General features: G+C 41.2%; 1 protein-coding gene across 2 annotated transcripts; it reads left to right on the forward strand.

Moving 5' to 3' along the window:
- The first annotated feature begins 1,979 nt into the window (after window positions 1–1,979).
- On the forward strand, window positions 1,980–18,209 carry pvalb6 (parvalbumin 6). Of its 2 annotated transcripts, none has more exons than XM_080446374.1 (5): window positions 1,980–2,181; window positions 15,133–15,201; window positions 16,745–16,877; window positions 17,020–17,129; window positions 17,529–18,209. In XM_080446374.1, the coding sequence occupies exons 2-5, from the start codon at window positions 15,141–15,143 to the stop codon at window positions 17,552–17,554; spliced, it is 330 nt and encodes a 109-aa protein (XP_080302500.1). In that variant the 5' UTR covers window positions 1,980–2,181; window positions 15,133–15,140; the 3' UTR covers window positions 17,555–18,209. The 2 variants fall into 2 exon arrangements, with proteins under 2 accessions (XP_080302500.1, XP_080302499.1); XM_080446373.1 differs by having other exon boundaries at window positions 1,981–2,181; window positions 15,136–15,201.
- Window positions 18,210–18,779: the final 570 nt, after the last annotated feature.

The raw sequence follows: 18,779 nt of genomic DNA on the forward strand, positions 1-18,779 counted from the left end.
CTTTTATTTTTTAGCAAAACTAAGCAATAAAAGCCTGGAGATCGAGGCTAAAGGGGAAGCCGTGTCAAAACTAGCCCAGAAAAGGGATGGCTCTGAGGAGATTAACAAGGGGGAGAGTCCAAGTTTTACTTGGGCCTCTCCCATACTAAGCCTCTGAAAAAGGTCAAAGAGAAAGGCACTTTGGCAATACCAATGCTGGAAACAGCTGATGTTTGCAGTGTCCTGTAATCGCTCGGCTCAGTACATATCCATTAATGATCCTCTAGGAGGATTCCTGAGCAGGGTGTGCTGTCCCTGTAGCAGGGAGACGTATACCCTCTCCATTTCCGTGTGCTTTATTGTTGGGGTTATAGCCGCGGGGAGTCATGAGGACTCCCCTGTGGATTCCTTCCCTACAGAGTCATTGCGTTGGCCCTACATAGCGGACCGTATAGGCTCTCTGTGTCTTAATCTAGTAAAGCAAAATGGCGGAGGAGCTCATATTGTGTGTGTCTGTGTGTGTGTGTGTGTGTGTGTGTGTGTGTGTGTGTGTGTGTGTGTGTGTGTGTGTGTGTGTGTGTGTGTGTGTGTGTGTGTGTGTGTGTGTGTGTGCGTGCATGCATGCGTGCAGCAAAGTGAATGTGTTTTTAATTTGGGAAAAGCAGGATGATATAAAAAGCTTTGGCAGAGGAAAGGATCAGGAGAGCAAGACAGAAAGAGAGGCAGAGAAAGAGAGGAAGTCTATCCATCCTTATGTGTGTGTGTTTATGTTAGGGAAAGACAAATGCGTAGTGCACAGTATGTTTGAAGGAAGGATGGTTACGCACGTGAAGTCGCCAGTCGCTTCTTTTCACCTGACATTGCATGCACGCTATTCCCATGAACACATTATGGAAACCACTCCCCGATCTTTGGCTACACTGCCCTCTCTTTGTCTGCATGGAAGTAATGCTTGCAGCCAGTCTGTTTACATTATGTAATGTACCTTGTTAGCTAGCCTAATGTGCACCTAATTCTCAAGTACTACGAATGTGCAATTTCTAAAGAGGTTAACCTATTCCGTCCACCACAGCTTGCCAACTCAGACAGCGTGCTCGTCAATGTGCGAGGCTAATGGCTGCTCGGTGTTGGGGTACTCGCACTGAGCAGTCACTTGACGGCTCACTCAGGTGTGCCTTACAGGCCTCAAGGCCTTGCTGTTGGCATGCCTGTCTTGCTGTTAAGCGATGTAGGGCGATGTAGGGCGATGGGGGCGTGGGTTGCATTATTTGTGCGAGGAGCATTCATGTGACGCATTAGCCCAATGATGCTAAATGACGTGGTTGACGTCACAGGCATACACTTTGTGGGAGGAACACACAGAAGGTATTTTATCCCACACAGTATTATGGTCAGAATGGGACTTTAGGTCAAAAAAACGTTTCCCTTTAAGGACTGATTCTGGATCAGCAATATGAAAATTTGAAAAATAATTCCAGTCAGTTGAACAGTTCATCATGGGACAGCACTATACTTCATTTCTTACTACAGTGTACTTTTAATTTAAGATTCAACTGTTTTTAATTTAAGGCTTTATCACCATCAGGACCAGTGCCAGACGTAAAGCATTTGTTATATCCTCTCAAGACAATTTTACACCATCAACATCTTATAGGCAATGACACCTGTGAGAAGGTGTCAGATTTCAAACTCTTTTCAAACTCTTTTAATGTGTTGTAGATGTGAGAGGGTGGCAGACTTTAGACTTTTCAAAGTAATTTAGTGTATGGATGAGCAGCTTGACAGCGTCAATCATGAGCAGAGCCCCCCATCAGACAAGTACTCGCAGGAGGACTGGAGTGAGGGCTTAGAATTGCTTGCATCCCCAGTAGCAAACTCAAATGGGTGGAAGGAGGGAGGGTGCGATAAGACAGAAGAAGGGGAGGGGATGTGAGAAAGAGAGTAAGGAGCATAGGAAAGGATTCAGGACTGGAATGACAGCTTGAATATTAATAGTAAAGTTTGATTAGCCAGAGTGCTGCGGGGGAAAGCAATACGACCTTCACAGCCCTCCATTACTGCCCCACGCTGGACGGGGTTCCCATTTTCATCCTAAAATAGTCGACCAGGAGGCGTATAAAACAGAAAGAGCAGAGGCTCTGCCTCTTTACCTCACCTCCCTCCAGCACCAACACGGCCCCCTTTATCGTCTCAGCACCCCAGGTAAGAGCATTCCAAGTGTGAGAGACGTGTTTTTTAAGATACAATATATACAGTAAACTGGCTGAAATACTTTTAAGAGAGGGGGACGTTTGTAAGATGTGATGACAAAGTTTAGGTTAAATGTGTCTGTGAATAACCTGCCTGTTTCGGAGAATAACTTACTTTGGGAATAGACTGCAACTCTCTAGGTTGGGATGCTCTGCGGTCACTTTAGTTCTGGGCCAATTTCTCCAGTGTTAACAGATATGCTAAGGAATAAAAGTTTATTAGGCCTACTCTTAATACTAGACGTGTGAATAGAAACTTCTGTTCAACTTCATACCACAATAACTCAATGGCAAGCATTATAGGAATACTGTATAAAATAACATTTTCCAAAACATATAGTTGTTGTGATTCTTTTCAGCTCAGGAACGCGTGTATTTCTTGCAAATGGATTGGAGAGCATCAATTTCCGCACCACAATCACAACCACTGTCAGCCGCAACTAATAGGGAAGCGGTTGCAGAGAGTTTGAGGCAACGTTAAACGTGGGGAGAAATGCAATTTGCCCTCTTACAGCCTTTCTCTGTGGAGTGAGATTAGATTAAGATACAGGGGCAAGGACCATCAACAAGGTAATTGCTTTCCGATAGCAACGGTTTGCCAAAGAAATAACATGCAAAGGTGAAATTTAGCTGTTAGTCGTTACTTGTTGTGATATTCTTCAAGGTCGAATCTTAATTATACGTAATGGCAGTTGACTTTAGTATCCCGCCCTACGCCAAACCAGTGCACTGCCAAGCCTTTCAACTTACACTGAGAAAGTGGGGGGAATGCTAAATGATGCCAAAATGCTGATGCAGTGAAAAGCATATTTTGTCAAAAGTCCCTCTTGAGACAGTACCCCTGGCTGATTACGATTCTGTCAGTGATCGCTGTAGGAAGGATAAAAACGTTGCATTTTCAAGCACTCAGACCCCATGAATATTCATAGAGACAGCGAAGCCGCTTTACTGGATGCGGTCCCTGTTAATTAAAGAAGATGCATTGTTTTGTTTGGGGGAGTGTCACAATGAAATATGTATGACTGTTAGGACCCTAGTGTTGATGCTATAAATGCAAATGGAGGATTTAATGGAATTTATGTCTTAATTTTGTTTGATATTTTATGCTAATGTGATGCATTCTGATTGCGTATTGACATGTGTGGTATTTGTTTAGGATTACTGTTGCCCCACATGGGTGGGCACTTACTTACAGTACATTAGTGACTTCACTGGATTATGGCTCATTGTGTAAGAGTGGAAACAGGGAATTCTGTCTCTTTTCAGGGACCATTAACTCAGCTCTCCTGGAAGAGAAGTCTCTTTTGGCACCCATGTGGCTGTTTTTAAACTCAATTACGATAATGGATATTTATGCTTTACACTAAGTTACTTCCTCTCAGTACCTAAACAACATATTTTATATAACTATGTATGTTTTTAGAACAAGACAAATGTTATTGGGCACTTCTAATGCCAAACAGCTACAATCTTACTGTTATAAAAATATAATGTAGGCAAACCCATGATGAATAAGCAATACAGCCTTGCACTATTATCTACAAATCATGCATACCGCTATTCTTCTCTCTCATAAAAATGAAGAATGAGAATGAGAATTTGTATTGCTACCACTTAAATACTACTCTTGGTCTGCTCCTTTTGTTTTTTTTACCAACAAAATTGTCTTTGCCGAAAATTGCCGCTCTACAAACTCTCAACACGTCACAACACACTGTGAGCTATTTTCGCTGAATTTTCACCATCCAGAATGGGGAAGCTAGGGTTCATGAGGTTAACCTAGTGAAAAGACATAGTTTCTAGTTTCTAAACATCCACATGTGCTGAGCATAAACGGAACACAGCTTAAAGCCTTTATTTCCTATGGCTTGCATGCTCCAGTGAGGATGGAGAAAGAGGCTCTTTTGCCGATGTGGACTCTTTCACCTAAAAGCTTTGTCTCTGAGTATAGACTCATTCACCACTCGACCACACATTACTACCGTCTACGACGTGACCTGGGAGTGTTGGACTCTAAATAACCCCAAGATATGTTGTGTGGGTGGGTTACACACACACACACACACACACACACACACACACACACACACACACACACACACACACACACACACACACACACACACACACACACACACACACACACACACACACACACACACGTGTTGGATCATACACAAGCAACAAACAGTAACACTCTCACAAAATAATTTAAAGCTAAGGACACGCACGCACGCACACGCACACACACACACACACACACACACACACACACACACACACACACACACACACACACACACACACACACACACACACACACACAGCTATTGTTGTGGTCATTCTGTAACTGTTTGGCTAGGCTATTCTGTCCTCCACCTGCCAGGAGATTATATGTTGGACTTTTGGTGATAACAGCCAGATGATCCCCACTGCTCACCCTCACGGCTGTTATTATGGCCTTTACTTTGTGGTACTGTGCTTCTGCCACTGCTCTGGCATTGTGTGTGTGTGTTTAGACAGCTAGGATTGATGTTTACTTGGTATCCTAGTTACTTTGACACACTAAATTTTCTTCTTTGCACTCTACTTACCATTTACCATCATTTGTTGACTAGGTTTTATACCATTTACTCTGATCTTATACTTGTAAGCCATTCTGGATAAGAGTCTGCTAAATGCCTAAATTGCAAATTGTGCGTGATATATTGTTTGTAATGAATGCAAGCATAAATGTGTGTGTATTAACATGTGTGCGTGCATGCAAACTTGTGTTACCTGTGTTCCACGTGGGTTTGTTTGATGGGCATCCTCATTGTCCTTGACAGCCATGGCAACAATTCTGTCAAATTGATAAACATCTATATAAAAATGCACACGAATAGGCACCCTTTGAAACAGACAATAAAAACAACTCAAGATCACAATGGCAACTGAGATAGCAGCGTTATCAACAGAATAAAAATCATTGAGGTCTCTATGAGTCAACACAACAAAATGTGTTTGACTCAGATGTTAAAATAATAACATCTAGCATTTCAGTTGCAAGTCTAGTGAGGTAGCTTTTTTATTTTGTCCTTGCAGGGCTAAGGGTGGAATGCATATGTTTGTGTAACAAGGTGGGAATTGCACCTTGAAATAGTTACTAATAATACTAAAACTTATATAAATTATATGGTTGAGAAGTGCAACTGGTTACACATTATGACTCCCCACCTGTTAAATGATCAAGCTGGTACGTGTCAAGTACAATAGTACTTTTTTGGTACAACAATCATACTGTAATGATAGGCGCAAAGCAGGAGCGTGGCCAGTCTCTACAGGAGCAGGGATGCTTAATTCATGATATTGTCCGTCTCGACGATGCAGAGATCACTGCAATGAGAACAACACCTATTTTATTCAGTGTGTGCAACAGGGCACTGATGGACATTGCATTACAGCGGAAAGGCTACCTGCAATAAGCAGTTACTGTAGCTCTCCCAACACAACTAAACAACTAAACATCTTGTTCACAAAAGTGTGATGGGGCTATCCGTCAATGTGGAAGTGACTGTGGTAGCACAAAGGCTCAAATAACAAAACCAATTGTGAAGTTCACATATCCAAAACATAGCAAACAATCATTAAAAAAATAGTGAGGCTGGGGAAACATACCTGCACCATAGCTCTGTGACCTGCACTAGCATTTGATGTTGAAATGAGAGCAAGCAGTCGAAATGGGGTGCAGTGGTGGAGGCAGCCGATACGCTTGCCTAAAGGTGATATTTCCTGCTGCATTTATACAGCCTAACCTTTTTCACAGCAGCCACAATGTCATGAAATAGTAGGGTAAACACAGGTGTTATCAATACTACTAATTAAGGTTCTGTTCCATTCAGGTCAAACAGAGTCAGGGTGATGCTATATTGTGCATGCTCATTGGAAAGGCTACACTAAATAGAACCGAACTTAATTAGTATTGGTAACACTTGTGCACCCTACAATTTCAGGTCAATATGGCTGCGTGAAAAAGGTGTATTGGTGGAAAACATTTAGCTAGCTAACATTAGCGACTTGGGTTAACAGACAATTCACCTTGGCATGGTCTGTAAGGGAGTCTCTGAAAAGAAGCAGTTGCAGCATTACTGTGGCACTGTTGTGAAATGCAGCTGTCCTTTGGTTGAAAAATATACAACTGAAAAAAGAATAACTAACTGTAAGGAATTGTGAGAATGCTTACCGAATGGGGGACTGCCCGAAGTCCGACATCCCATTTCTCCGACTACGTGGCTTCCGCATGCGGTTAGGGTTAGGGTTAGGGTTAGTAACCGTCGGAACAATGCGCCGTCGGAACAATGACACAGCACCACAGAATGCCTCCACAGAATGTCCAGTCAGAACACAAGGATGATGTCTGTTTAACTGAGGATTTTTTTACAGTCTTATATCACAATTATGCACCACTCTGTTCTGTTATGTGTGGTTCTAAAATATCAAAGAAAGTAAAAGGCGTTCACAAAGATGACTAATTAAATAATTAACAATTTCCAATTAGCAGAAATGCATGAAATGTTAATACTAAGCAACATGCAAACAATAATGTTATAGGATAATCAAGCAAAGTGGTTGAGTAAAACATTTGAAGCATACATTGAAAAGGTGATATTGAATGCATTTTCTACATAAACAATAAGCAATTTCAACTAAATTGTACAAATAATAATGATATAGCATCACAAACAATGGTACTTACAGTTAATGAATGATGCACAGCAGCAGGCACTAATTGACCACACCTGGCTTCTGGGTCCTAAGTCCTAACTCCAAGTGTTACATAAATTAGGTAGCACATGAAATTACCTGACTCAAAAATGCTACTGACATGAATTAAGCATTGAACACAAATATCTGTCTGAAAATAATTAGCCTTGGATCAAGACTGTTATCGAGTGTGACATTTGCATATGTCACACTCAATAAAATAAACAATAGATAGACAATAATTATTAACAAATAGTTTGAGGGCAATATTTACTGGCCTTTTGTACACTAACCAAAGTATTTTATGGGAGCGTTCTGGACTTTATCTCCATCTTCTGAATACAAAATAATCAGAATAGAGTAACAAAGTCCTGATGTCACTCCCACTGCCCTGGGTCATGGCGTAAATTTTTGTATTGGAAATAGATCTTAGATCACGTCATATAAGAACTGTGTTCCAAAAATAAACAAACTACCCTGGCAATTTGATGTCTGTGTTTGGAGAAATAAAAAAAAGTTTGTGCACATTTTGTATAAATTAGTATAAATTTTTCACCGTCAGTTGATGCTTCATACTGTATCCATATGAGTAAATCGCTGCTGTGGTTTGTTTATTTTTGGAACACAGTTCTTATATGACGCGATCTAAGATTCCCCATTGGAAATTCCAATACAAAAAATTACACTGTGACAGACCTCGGCGCTCTATGGTAAAATATCCGTCCTTAAAGGGCAAGACCACTTTGGTAGAGGTTTGGGTTGTGTAGTTACCTTGCCATGATGTAACTCCAAAGGTGGGCAAGAAATAAAAAATAATTGCTCCATTGATTAGAAATTGATAATTCAAAATATGCTCCCCATTGACTTACATTGTACGGTAAAACAGCTCTCAAAGTCACTATTTTAGCACGTAAACGAACGCAAACAAAGTTGATTCAGACAATATAGAACATCACCAAACCCAGTACTGTTTTTTTTTATTATAAAAATGTCAACTTCCTGTTGATTTTGCCATTTTTAATAAGTAGAAAACCTGGACTGGATCCGCGGATCCGGATCCAGATCTTCAAATAGTAAAATCAACAGGAAGTTGACATTTTTATTAAAAAAACAAACAGTACTGGGTTTGGTGATGCTCTATATTGTCTGAATCAGCTTTGTTCGTGTTCATTTATGTGCTAAAATAGTGACTTTGAGAGCTGTTTTACCATACAATGTAAGTCAATGAGGAGCATATTTTTGAATTATCAATTTCTAATCAATGTAGCAATTATTTTTGATTTCTTGCCCACCTTTGGAGTTACCTCATGGCAAGGTAACTACACAACCCAAACCTCTACCAAAGTGGTCTTAACCTTTAAAGGACCGACACCACAAATTAAAAAGAATAAAATAATATTTAATATCATATTGTTTATGTGCCTCAAACGTTTTTCAAAAGGTTTGAGCCTATCAAGCTTCAGATATACTCATTCCAACTAACTTCTCTCTGGCTTATAAAGTACTTTCACCTGCAATACCACATTGTCCTTATTTGGCACGTGGCGCTATTGAGCCAGTTTCTATGCATGTTATCTCCTAGTTCTGTGGAAAAAGTAAAAAAAGTGTTGGAACTGAAAAACGGGAGGGAATATACAAAGTAGGTATCGCTTATGACCTCACAGGCGGGGTCAAATCAGTTGGCCTGTTTTGAGACAATGCTACTGTATGTGACTAGTAGGCAAATTTTAAGTCACATGGGCTATGATACAGTACTTGAGTAAGTTTCATCCATAGACATTAGCTAAAAGTAGCCAATATTACATAAGCTTGCCAACTTTACAAATGAATGCTAAATAAATGTGCTGTTATGGTACCCTACAATAAGCCTGGATAAACAAATTGTACTGCCAAATGGTGGAGCCTAAATTAATTGCCTGGAAAAAGTCCTGTTTAAAATTGCCTGAGGATTTGGATTTCTACAATTGAAGTTTCAAACAATTGTGCTATGCTTGTTTGTCATGTTTTTCAGAAGATAAACAATTATATCGAATCTATTGTCTTTCTCTTTTTAGCTGGGACAGTGGCCTATCCTTTAGAAGCCAGGGCCTGAAGAAGAGCATGTTCAAATGTCTTCATCAAGGCCTGAGCTTCTACTGTAGCACTTTTAACAAATCCTCACTGACATTAAAGTGCATTATATGGCCACAATATAGCATCCCTAAATGTAATCAAAATGACCTTTCTCATTCAGTCATTTGCTTGAGCTGTTCTATGTACACAATAGTGTAATATTTTATTCTGCATCAAAAGCAAAGACTGTTAACAATTTCTTTGTAATGTGAAGAAAACAAATACAAAAGCAATCCCAATATTGCTTATGTGAGTTTAAATTTTGAAGAACACGATACGATGTGAGTATGAGGTGACATTGGAGAGTCATAATACCAAGGCCACATATAGCATCTACAGTATACTGTATCTATATGTCTGTTATTTCTCCCTCTCATCACTTGCTTTCTGTCTCACCCATACTCATATGAATACATCTCTTTCCTTTATTCAGTCAGATGATAACTAACATGCTGGCCGCAATGATAAAACAAGTGTGGCTGGCTCAAGTTTCCGCAAGTGCATTCTCCCTTAAGCCCTCGATCTCCTCATCAGTTGACAGTTGCTACTCTCTCTCTCACGCTCTCACACACACACACACACACACACACACACACACACACACACACACACACACACACACACACACACACACACACACACACACACACACACACACACACACACACACACACACACACACATGCAGCTGTTGTTGCAGTCACACACGGGTAGAGGTGGTTCTATGGTCCAGTCCAAGAGATAGCCATGAGGGCAGCGTGACTTAGCACACAGGGACAACGGCAGTCTCCCAAAGCCAGAAGGTCAATCAAGTTTGTGTACAGCGCAGCAAAGAGCTACAGTAAAATCCAATATCCTCATGAAAATGCTATATTTATTCCTCGTAGTTCGCTGCTAGTAGTGCTACTTAAACACAGACCAATTTCTAACCTTGTGTGACTAAGCCAGCCTGGTGAAAAAGCATTGTAATGTTTGTCAAAAAGAGATAGTTGACCGCAATGGTCAACCTTCCTGAATAATACATTTTCATGGAGAAAGAAAGGCCCCTTGGATGACATTAATGATACAGAATCTAGGTACTGTATAGTGTGATGTATTCTGACTAGGAAGATAATAGCCAGATTGAAGGGGTAGATACTAGCATACCCAAGGAGATAGGGATGTGTATTTGTTAGACATGAATGGGCTTAGAAATAAAGCAAGCGCAGCAATAGAATGGACTAACAGATGATAGTAAATAACACATACAGTACTGTATGGAGCGAATAGTGCCATTGATACAGTTCTGTACAGATAACCTTGGCAGAGTTAGGTTTATGCTTGTGTGATAATAACTTTTAATCCAGTTAGGGATTTAAAGGAGCAAACAACTTAACTGCAGCATGTGTTGCAGCTAAGCACACACGCGCACACACACACACGCACACGCACACACACACACACACACACACACACACACACACACACACACACACACACACACACACACACACACACACACACACACACACACACACACACACACACACGTTGTTCTCTATTCTTTTCAACCTGCTACATGGCGATATAATGAAGTATAAATTAGGCTTGAGACATAGTACTAAAACTACCACTGACCGGACTTAAGGATGAATTACAGTAAATCCATTTAGCTAATATTTTAGTAGGAATTTCAAAAGAAAGTCCTTTACAAATACAATAACTGTTCATCTGAAACATATAGCCAGAAGGAAAAGCAACACAAAAATAACAGGGAATGTCTTTCATGTTATTGCTTGGGGCCAAAAACTCCCTATACTGCAAAACAAAAAACAACAACAACAACTCAACAATGAGTCTTCATGCTTTCATTTAAGCCTTTGATTCTGGGTTGACACACTCACTGAGCGAACATCAATCATATTGTTGCTGTCGGGCAGAGCAGAGACTTTGTATCTCCATATTTCGCTTTAGTTTTTCTTTTTTTTTCATAAATGTGCATATGTACATTACTGTACTGTGCATGTGTTGGCACCTAAATGTATTTGTTATGCTTTATCATATGATAACCTTTGTAGAGTCAGGTTGATGCTTGTGAAAACGTTTTACCCAGTTAGGGATTTAAAGGAAAGAACACGCGCACACGCACGCACGCATGCACGCACGCACATATTACAACACTTTGTGAGACTGTAGTGTAGATCTTCTATTTTTGCTATATTAGAACCTTTAAAAAATATATATTTGAAAAATGTTCCCTATAACGACATGCTCAAAATAGGCACGCCAGGTTGATTAAGTCTGTCTGCCAATGAAAAGTATTAACAATAGCTTGTGACTAAATGATAATTGGATCCATTGGAACACAAATAATTTTAGCAATTTCCTGAAAAGTAACAGATTTGGACATACTGCTCGACAGCTACGTTATCGTCCTCATTCCACAGCAAATTGTTTCTGTCTCCCTTTAGATGGCTTTGTGGTGGAGGTCACAGAATGCAGGCCAATCCCTTGTAATGATAAGAGAATGGAGTGTGTGGCCACATTATCCAGTATTGATCTAACTGTGCAGAACTCAGTATGTTTTTGTGTTAGATAACGCTAGTATCTGTAGGAGCATGCATATATAACTCGCAGTACAACAGTGACTTTTGTTTGACTGCGCGAGAGTAAACCATGCCGAACTAAGCTGATGTGTCTGTTTTCACTAAAAGTTTTCGCATTTCGTCTAACTGACCAGCATTGTGTATCCTCAAACTTTCTGAAAACTTAAATTTAAGCTAAATGTGTTTATAGCTATAATCTTGCTTGCAATTTGCTGTAGATGACTTCAAAGAAAGACATTTTCCTGGTTATATAGGCAGTAGTAATACCATGATGTGCCGCTTCACAAAAGAACCAATTTGACCTTGGTGTGATCCAAACCCTCAACTCTGCCAGATGTGTTATTAAATAATACTTGGCACATGTAATGTTGTGTTGCTATGTTAAATGAACTACAGCACTGTGGAATGAACAATATATGGCAAAATATTGTAGAGAGGTTTTTTTTTTTTGGCAGCTTGCTGCATTTTTCTGTATCATACCGTAGAAAATACTTCAAGCATTCTGCATGAATTTTAATATAAAGGATACTTGTATTGGCCATTTTGGTTCTGACATCTTGCCGGGACAGTATACTGAAGGGCAGATGAATGCTACTGGACATAGTGGCATGGAGAACTCTTCTGTATCTTGCAGACACATACAACACGTTAACCACTTGAGCCCTTTTCTTCATCATACGTCAAATAGCGAAAATAGCTGACCTTCAAGCTCACAACGCATCACTTAAGATCTCTTATTTTCGCTATTTTTGTTTTGAAATGTGTGAAAATATTCAGCTATAATGACATGGCCAAACTGGGGAAGCCAGGTTGAAAAGTAGTTAACCACTTACAACTGGACCTGAGTTGGCTCTGTACTTGGACCGCTTTTTCCCCGTCCACATCAAATCTCTATGCGTTGCGAGCTTGTAGATCGGCTATTTTGGGCTAATGCCCTCCCCCATATGGATGCTGGGATTCAAGTGTTTAATCATGGGGATTCAGTCACAGCACCATGACCTTTCTATTGAGGACCCGAGAGAGGCCTCAATATCCCTTCTCACCTCTATTACACAAGATGCAGTGGTGGGAAAAGTACTCAAATGTTTTACTTAAGTAAAATAATTGATACTGCAATGTAGAAGTACTCTGTTACAAGTAAAAGTCCGGAATTAAACATTTACTTGAGTGAAAGTACAAAAGTATTGGTATCAAAACGTACCAAAAGTAAAAGTACAAACATTTTTGAAAATAGCAGATCTACAAGCTCACAACGCGTCTCACGATGCGACGCGCTGTGAGCTTGTAGATTGGCTATTTTAAAATAGCCTTGGTATAAAATAGGGCTGAAGTGGTTAATGTATGTTTTATAATGTAATAATTTACATCTGCAAAGTAACTAGTAACTAAAGTTTTCAAATAATTGTAGTGGAGTAAAAGTACAATATTTGCCTCTGAGATGTAGTGGAGTAGAAGTAAAAGTATAGACAATTGGAAATACTCCAGTAAAGTAAAAGTACTGTACCTCAAAATTGTACTTAAGTACAGTACTTGAGTAAATGTACTTACAGGTAGGTACTTTACACCACTGACAAGATGAGATGCCAGGCTACTTAGCACCTACAGTACACTATGTATACACGTTTGTGTGTATATACCGTACTGTATACGTTTATGTGGTTTGTATGGTCATGCGACTTCTGAGTGTGTGCACACGCGTCTGTGTGTGTGTGTGTGTGTGTGTGCTGTGTGCGTATGTGTGTGTGTGTGGGTGTGCATATCCTGCAGTTCTGGAGTGAATTGGATTCTGGAGTAAACTATCCTCGGACCACAGTCGTATAAATACTCTTGCAGGATATCAGAATACAGGATATTATAATCCCTGTGCCATTCATCCCTTCAACACCCCACGTCTCCAGAGTCGTCTTTGAATACTGTACATCATTGTAACTTGTGTGTGTGTGTGTGTATGCGCGAGCGCATGTGTGATATTCGCACATACAGTAGTGTATGTGTTTGCCTGCAATAGCAGCAGCAGCAGTGGGGGTATGTGTACGTCGAGGTTGCCCAAGGTGACGATTTCACAAGCAGCGATCGTGTTCTCTAGTCATAATAACGCAGAGTGAGAGCCAAGGGGCTGCAGTTCACCCCTATCGCCTTTCAAAGTGTGAGACACGAGGATCGCCCCCGGGGCCTGCAGGGGTGCTTGTGGCCAGTTAGTTGCGTTCTCTCCCCTGTGGTATTTGGACCACGGCAGGCCGGCCGAGATGTGCTGCTAAACTCCTGCTGAATGGGCCTGCTGGCCATTCGCCACGCGTTCCCTCGTAGCGCTGCTCTGATGAAACGGAGTGCAGCATTCCTCCTCCCTCCATCCCATTTAACCGCTTTAACCACAAACAGCCGATCTACAGGCTCACAACGTGTCACACTGCGACAAATTGTGAGCTTGTAGATCAGCTACTTTTGAAAAAAGAAATCTAAATTGTTCTTGTTTTTGGTGAGCCTATGATGGCATGCCCAAAATCGGGATGCCAGACTCCTGCTGCCTCTTTTTATCCGTTTGCTACAGTACATCATTCCCATGTCTTCCCTCCCACACCTTTCTCCCTCTCTCCCTCTTTTCCTTAATTCCTCTCTCCCTCAATCCATCCCTCTACCCCCAACCCCTCCGCACACCTTAACCTCTCCTCTTTCATCCGCCCCCCCCCTGCTTTCTGTCATCCTGCCACCCCCCCAACCTTCCATTTATGATTATGTTTGATTCGTTCTCTCCACCATGGTTTATGACACTTCACTGATAGGACAGAAATGAAATGGAGAGAGCAACCCGCAATACCTTGCTGCTGCCGTGACCAAACGTCCTTTCCTGCCTGCCTCTCGCTTAGTGCTAGCTCTGCTTACTCGCGCCTCTCTCCATCTCTCCATCCTTCGCTTCATCCCTTCCTCCTTCTACCGTTCACCGCTGTTCATCCCTCCCGTGGGCTCCATCTGCCTCTCTTCCACTGGAAAGTCTTCCCTTTCCTCCTGGCCTCCCTCCCTCCCTCTCTCTCCCACCTTCCCCATCGTGGCTAATTCATTCCTCTTATCTCTCTTCACCTCCATCTGGCTTGTCCTCGTTTTCCTGCTCCATTTCTGAGTGCTGTAATGTGAGAGTGTTGCTGTGTTCCCTCACTGCTCTCTGATGACCTGGTTTTTAACCTTGTCCCCCTCTCTTCCCTTGTCTTGTCCTTTTGTCCTTATGTCTCTCTCTCTCTCCCCCGTCTCATTCTCTATCTTCATCTCCCTCCCTGTCTCCGTCCCTCTCCCTCCGCTCATTATCTAGCTCTGTCTTTCTAACTCAGATCAGTCGAGTTCGATGTGTTGTATACGCAAGTTTAGAAAACCCAAAATATGCAATGAATTGCTAATTGTTCTCTTTCTTTCTCTCCCCCTCTCTCTCTCTCTCTCTCTCTCTCTCTCTCTACTTCTTCCCCTGTATTTTCAAGCAGCCAAGATGTCAATGAACAGCATCCTCAACGCTGACGACATCAAGAAAGCCTTAGATGCATTCGCAGGTAACGTGTTTTTCCAAATGCTGAACAATAACAGGACTCTAGGATCTCAGAGTGTACAACAAACACCTCTATTACTGTGCTGAATGGAGGTTGGATGATTGCTCTTTAAACACGTAAACAGCAGCATCTGAATTCTGGGGAAAACTCTTGCAGTAAATAGCTCATCTACAAGCTCACAAGGTGTCACGCTGCAACGCGTAGCTTGTCGATCGGCTATTTTCAGCGAAGATAATTGAATGCACCGCAAAAACTGAAAGATCACTATAGTATAGCGCCCTGAGGGACTCCGGTCAACCAAGTATAGGCTTTAAGTGCTTAATATCAACACCAGTGTCACCAGTGTTCACTTAACTCTGGTGTACAAGTGGAAACAAATGGATCTGTAAGGGTCCATTTGCTTCCTTCTGTACACTCTCTGCATTACAGATACTTAAGTTTCCATTTGTACTCTCTGAGTTAAATTAAGAAAATCATTTTGTCCAGCATTAACACCATCTCCTTCATTATTATGTAAGAGATAATGTACAGGAATGTACAAGGGGTTTATGACCACCTCATTGTACGTTTATTACACAGCCACTTCGAACAAAACAGATTCGATTATTAAACGGATTATACAGATATTTTATTAGCGTACAAGCTTCCATAGAATAACAATAGAAATAGTAAAACAGCATAAGCGTATCAACTGTACAGTATGGCAGTTGATACACAAGAATATGTGTGTGTGTGTGCGTGTGCGTGTGCGTGTGCGTGTGTGTGTGTGTGTGTGTGTGTGTGTGTGTGTGTGTGTGTGTGTGTGTGTGTGTGTGTGTGTGTGTGTTATGCCAACAAGGCACAGTCCTGAGGCAGACAACGATCTCTGAAGTAGAAGTGATGGAACCTCTAGCAAACACATGTCCTAAATCTCTATCCCTCGTGCTTTTAGAAAACCACTAATTAAAACCTCATTACAATTAACTTTTGGCCATGGGCCTTCTCCTTAAGATCAGCACGGAATGTGCTTCAGTAATAATGACCAATTTATTTTGTGGTTTCACTCAGATTGTGTGTAGTTGTGTAAGCGTTTGTGTGTGTTTTTGTATGTGTGCGTATATTTGTCTACATATTACTGAATAAATATAGTAGATGTATGTATATTATGCATGTAAAGCATGCATGCATTATTTCAGACACACCTTGTCTATATAGCAGCAGTAGTAACTTCAATGTACTGTAACTTAAAATCACACAATACCACAATAACCATCACAATAACAGTTGCCGGGTGATAGTTCTTCCCGAACTTTGAGCTATAATGTGCATGTGTGTCTATTATGAATGTACAGTATGAGTGTATATTCTATTTTTAAGTTATGTTCTTGTGAACGTGTATATTCTTACGTGTATATTCTATATTTCTTGTGTGTGTGTGTGTGTGTGTGTGTGTGTGTGTGTGTGTGTGTGTGTGTGTGTGTGTGTGTGTGTGTGTGTGTGTGTGTGTGTGTGTGTGTGTGTGTGTGTGTGTGTGTGTGTGTGTGTGTGCGCGTGTGTGTGTGAGCAGCTCCTGAATCATTTGACGTTGCCAAGTTCTTTGAGATGGTGGGTTTGAAGTCCAAGTCTGCTGATGAAGTGAAGAAGGCCTTCCTGATAATAGATGCAGACAACAGTGGCTACATAGAGGAAGAAGAATTAAAGTACATGCAAACGCACTCACGCACGCACGCACACACACTCCTATCTATGCTGTTTGACACACATTGATTCTCTCTCCCTCTCTTTCCGTATCTCCCTCTCTCCCTCTCTCTCTCTCTCTCTCTCTCTGTCTCTCTCCTGAAGATTTGTCCTGCAAGGTTTTTCCAAAGATGGCAGAGACCTGACAGACAAGGAAACCAAAGCGTTTCTAAATGCAGCCGACAAGGACGGAGACGGAAAGATTGGCGTGGAAGGTACACACACATTATCAGAGTTATGGGGGTCCTTGACAATAAAAAGTTAGAGAACCACTGTCCTATATCTTAATGTAACATAGTGTCATAGTAAATCAGTGTCAAACATATTCTGAGGAAAACCTGGACATTCAGTAATTGGGTCTTATGATCAAAATGACAACATTATGTTATATGTAAAAAAATAAAAAATTGCCACGGTCAAGGCCAAGTCTTGCCACGGACACATTTGTCCATGTACGGACACATTGATGACCCCTGGCCACAATGCTATTGAGACCCTATGATATTATATGGGAAATATAACCCTGTGACCCAGGGGGATAGCGCCCTCTAGCGGCAGTGGTGTTTGTATTGTTTGTATTGTTTGTAAATTTGTTTTGTTCTCTTTTCTTGCAGAGTTCACCACCCTGGTGAAGGAATGAACTTTCCAGCTCCCTGATTGACCCGCACTCCGCTAACACGCTAGCCTCCTCCTTCAATAACCCCCGTCCCCTAATAATACACCTCACTTATCTCCACCAAGCCCCCACACGCCCGCTCTCACACACACACACACACACACACACACACACACACACACACACAAAAACGCACGCAGGCACGCACGCACACACGAAAAATACCCTCTCCCCACAGCCACGACCTTCCTATTTATTTTGTGCTTTTTATACATGTATACGGTATGTTTGTGTATAAATATCAAACAAGCCTGTGAGGTTTTAAAGTACACTGTAGATATTTAAAGGTGAAACAAAGAACAGGTTTCTGTTATGATGACGTCCTCCCCTTCATCTCTTTCAAATACAATGGTTTTCACTCCTCCACCGTCACCCACTCCGTCCCCCCTCCCCCCTCTCTTATTCTCTCACTTCAGCTCCTCATTCCATGTCTCTTATCTACTATATTTCACCTCTGTCACTGCTCCCCCCCCCCACACACACACACACATACTGTACTTCACCCCCCCCCCCCCACCCCCCTCTCTCTCTTTCCTCTGGTAGTGAGTTGATGTAAACATACCAAATGAAGAAAGAGGTAAAGCTGTGAACGAACTAAATAAAAATGTTATAAAATGCCTCAAGAGCCTCTATTTCTTTTTATCTCTTGTCTGTGATGTGCTTATCTGATTTGCAGTGGTGTGCAGTATATTTACTTGAGTACTGTACTTAAAGGTAGGGTAAGTGATATCGTTTTGTTAAATGGCTCTATAAAAGATGATCTGTTCAGTAACAGGAGTCTCTCCCTGTCTCTCCAGCTCTTTAGTTAACAGAAAATGCATTTTCAGGTCAGGATACCAATTGTATCCAATCAGCAGAGAGAACCCACAGGATACAGATTACACAAGTGAAATTGGAAGTGATGACACTAAGAAATGAGCAGACAAAATTGGAACTGGAACACTTTAAAATTTAAGCTTGAGCCAATCCTCTCCTGATTGGCTGAAATTGGCAACCCACCTGAAAATGTATTTTCTGTTTATTAAAGAGCTAGAGAGACGGGGAGAATCCTATTACTGAACACACACTAAATGATAACTATAACATTGCTTTAACATTTTAACAAAAAAATATTGGTTTTAAGCAAAATATGATCACTTTCCCTACCTTTAAGTACCTTTTTGCTCTGTTTTTTTTTGCAAGCACATGA

Source organism: Gymnoscopelus braueri (assembly GCF_963280865.1).
Source record: "Gymnoscopelus braueri genome assembly, chromosome: 13".
Classification (NCBI taxonomy): domain Eukaryota; kingdom Metazoa; phylum Chordata; class Actinopteri; order Myctophiformes; family Myctophidae; genus Gymnoscopelus; species Gymnoscopelus braueri.